Here is a 3915-nt window from a genome sequence, read left to right on the forward strand (position 1 = left end):
TTTTTTTTAATTGAAGGCTTTATTAGTAAGAAGTGAAAATTTATTTTCTGCTTTATTTACAGTTGTGCCATCAATACCATGCTCTCGATTAGCACTGATAGGAAAAATTATTCACCCTCAGCAAGTCATCCATTCTTTTGTTCATGCTGTGATGGGAATGCTGGTGGCTTGGTGTGCTACAGTTATGACAAAAGGCAGGTTCCAGTTTCTTGCTGTGTCCTGCACGCCTTCAGAAAGGTAATTGTGTATTTATGTTTTAAAGATAAACAAAGAATTTTTATTATAAGATGTATTTACCAATAATTTCTTTCAAAAAACCCTAGAACTTGGGTAATCTCAAAAATAAGTAATTATATGTTGATTTTTCTTTATTAAAGAACAGAAAATATCACCTTTTTTCTGCATAGAGAAATAACTGGACCAGAAAAACTAAATTGCTGGGATTCTTACTGGAAAGCTGAATGGTGACAAATTGGTTGTCACTTGAATTAAGTCTTAGTCTTATGGTTAATGGGACATACTTCATAAATGCTGGAAGCATCCTAAATGCATAAAGTACAAAAACAGGTGGTGGGATTCCTACTTCAGCAAAAATATACTGAAATACCACCACATGTACTGATCAGGAAAGCAAAATCAAACTTCTCATTTGAACTTCCTAATGCTTAAAAGAGTTTATCTCTTTTGAACGCAGAATTAATTCTAAGTTTTCTGTTTTAGCCTAGATGATGCTGTTCCTCAGACGTGCCTAAACGAGTATCACCTCTTCTTTCTACTTTCTGGAACTTTCTTGGGATACAGTTATAGCCTTTTCTATCTTATCAACAATATGAATTATTTGCCATTTCCAATCATACAGGTAAGAGGTTTAAACACCTTTGTAGGAGGACGTGTCTAAGTAAACCAGTGATCAAAAAAAGCCTGGATAGTTTGTATATCTGACGATGGCAGTAGTGGTCTGTGGGCTGGCTTTCACTGACAGATGAAGCGTGCACTCAGCTTTAAATGCCAGCAGTGCTCACCTTCCTTCTTCCTGCTCAGCTCCCTTCAAATGAGCACAGGCATTGGGATGCTGTGACTGCAACATTTAGACTTAGACCCATCTGATGTGTGTTAAAAGCGGGCTGAGGTGGCAGGTGAACTACAGCCAAGAGACAACATACGCTGGATATCAACTCCTGGAACTGACAACAGGGTCACCTAAAAGCTGAAAATCTTGTGTGTTTAAAAATAAAGAAAGGCATATTATCAGTTGTAACTGGGTACCAACTCAGATTACATTAAATACGTATTCTTTGAGGGTTTTTTCCTTTTTTTTGCATTAGAGTTTATAGTGTCTTTCCTTGTGTATAGAGTCAGTTTACTTCATCCTCCATTTTTTACTGCTACAAATAGGAAAAAGGATGAGAACTAGAGATGATTATAAAATAGCAGGAAAGCCTGGGAGAATAAATAGTATGTGTAACAATTGGAATTGCCTTAAACAAATTTTTTAATTCATCTAGACTTCAATACTAAACTTTTATTGCTCGTTTTTAGCAATACAAGTATCTACGTTTCAGAAGATCTTTGCCTCTCCTGATCAAACACAGTTGTGTGGAATCATTATATTTTGTTAGAAACTTCTTTGTTGCATATTACTTTTTTGGTAAGTGTTCCTAAAGTACTCTCTTTTTTTTTTTTTTTTTTTTTTTTTTTTTTTTTTTTTTTTTTTTTTTTTTTTTTTTTTTTTTTTTTTTTTTTTTTTTTTTTTTTTTTTTTTTTTTTTTGTTAATTCCTTTATTTTGAAAACTTGAATCAGTCAGGCCTGTTATGTTATTTTTCAGCCTTTTAGGTAACTTGCTGAAGACACGTAGACTTGTTTAAACAAATAGATCTAACACAGGAGGAAAAGGCACAGGGTTTGTACAGCAGTATTTGCAGGATGGCAGTTCTTGCAGCCTCACAGAAGTCTGTTTAGCATAAGAGAAATGTCTCTTTCCAAAGAGATGAACACCTTCTATAAGAATTTATTGTCTGGCTGATACATGATAAGAAGGTGACAGTGCTCTAAGAAGAAGGGAGTGGGGAATAATAGGTTTATATTCTGAAGTCTGTTTGTTCACTGTGTTACTGCCTCTGGTGGTCTCTTCTGTGCAGGAAATCTCATTGTAGGCAGCCGTGAAATAACCTGTAATTGCTTGTAAATGGAGCAACCAAATTCTAATCAGCTGGTGGTTTACAATGTGCATGCATCAAGTCCTGATGCTTCGGGCCGCTCTTTACATACCTGTCCTGATTTGTGCAAAGAGGTTATAAATCTGAAAACAGTGCAATTGAAAAAAAGTTTTTGTCTGTAATTATATTCCCTTTTTTCTTTAAATATCCCCAGATACATATAGATTAATAAACAACTCCATGCCTTGGGACTGTTCCCTTCACTGCCTGGTGTTAAAGTGCAGTGTCACAGAGCTGAACCTGACACACCAGCAGTGGGCACGGCTTCACTACATATAATGTTGCCATGTTTTCTCTATTTTTTTAGGTAAAAAACAGCACTTTGGCTTTATTCTCAAGTGCTCTACATGTTTTTTGGTGGGAGCTGGGGAGACAAAGGCAGGATGGCTCCCTCCCATACGAAAATGGCATTTTGTCTTAAAAATCTTTGCTGATGAAGATGTTTGTATTGGACTTGCTAAAAATAAGGAATGTTATGGTTGTAATTATCCTCCTAAACAATGTCAAAATATGCAAGAATTATTTCCACTTTGTTTACATCGGGGATAAATTAGGAGTGTGAGGGTTCTATATCAGTTTCCATTAAGTCTTTAAAAGCACTTTGCTGCTGCCAGAGCTGTAGTGAAAATTAGTATTAAACTACTATTAACCCTCTTTTGTAAGTGAGAAAACACATTTAATTCAGTGCTGAGAAGCTGGCAATAAAAGAGTAGGTCTAAATCCCTGTGTATAGTTGCTGGCCTAGAGGCTTTTTTTCATTCTCTTGTTTCTATTTCTTGAAAAAAAACACAAAAATCTCCTAAGGCAGATTGTTTCCTTGTCCATGTGTGTTACAAGACCAGTCTCTTGTCTCTGCATTAATTTCGTTTTTGTCTTCTTTTTGGCCTGTTGTGTGTGTGTTGCAGCATAACATTTGTTTCAGTGTTTCTTTTTGATTCCCTAGGTTATATCCCAAAGGTTTGGATATGTACGACGATGGATCTTCATACAGACAGGTAGGTAGGACATTGTGCTGGAAGCTTGGAATATTGCTGACAGCTCCCTTTGCTGAGGAGGTCCAGCTTAGCAGCTGCCTCTTTGTAGCAGGACTTGGTTCCTTGCCCTCCCACACGGAATGTGGGGAGTGTTGGGTGCTTCTGAAAAGGAACCAACAACCATATTGTCATTAAGATAGCAATTAAGAAATCCTCTGTTACTTTCATCTCTGTAAGTCTCTAAAGTATTAGAAATGCCAGTCTCTCCAAATTACATAAATGTGTTGTATCTGCTTTTCTGTGGTGGTTTTTTTTTGGTGAGGCATCTTTCTTTTTATATGGCTGATTTATTTTAAAATAGGGAAGCTGGAATCTTAACACCTTAATTGACTAAAACTAAAACTGTAATCATTGTTACTTATTTCATATTTCTTTTCCTTAATTTCATTATATTTCTTAATTTCATCAGTTACTGAAAAATCAAAGAACTGGTATCTCAAGCATATTTAAGAAATCATTTTTGGAAAAAAAAAACCCTACTAAAGTACTTGTAACTTCTTGGTTTTATCTCCAGTAAATTGCATCCTCTTGACACTCTGAGTGGCTTATTGGATGTCTCCTTGTTTTACCATACCTGGTTGTGTGGTGTGTTTCTTCTGATGACCTGGTACATTGCATGGTTGCTCTTCAAAATCTATGCTACAGAGGTTAGTACTTGTGACAG

General features: G+C 35.9%; 1 protein-coding gene across 1 annotated transcript in view; it reads left to right on the forward strand.

Annotated features, from left to right (window-relative positions):
* Positions 1-3915, forward strand: part of NDC1 (NDC1 transmembrane nucleoporin) — a 6774-nt gene that overhangs the window by 2419 nt on the left and 440 nt on the right. The window contains exons 4-8 of the mRNA XM_027879114.1: positions 63-237; positions 721-859; positions 1540-1648; positions 3161-3212; positions 3766-3898. Of these exons, the coding sequence (XP_027734915.1) occupies positions 63-237; positions 721-859; positions 1540-1648; positions 3161-3212; positions 3766-3898 (608 nt within the window). The remainder of the gene's footprint in view (positions 1-62; positions 238-720; positions 860-1539; positions 1649-3160; positions 3213-3765; positions 3899-3915) is intronic.

The sequence above is a fragment of the Empidonax traillii genome, unplaced genomic scaffold (genome assembly GCF_003031625.1).
Source record: "Empidonax traillii isolate 1590-97213 ecotype Southwest subspecies unplaced genomic scaffold, ASM303162v1 scaffold50:size1795014, whole genome shotgun sequence".
NCBI classification, from domain to species: domain Eukaryota; kingdom Metazoa; phylum Chordata; class Aves; order Passeriformes; family Tyrannidae; genus Empidonax; species Empidonax traillii.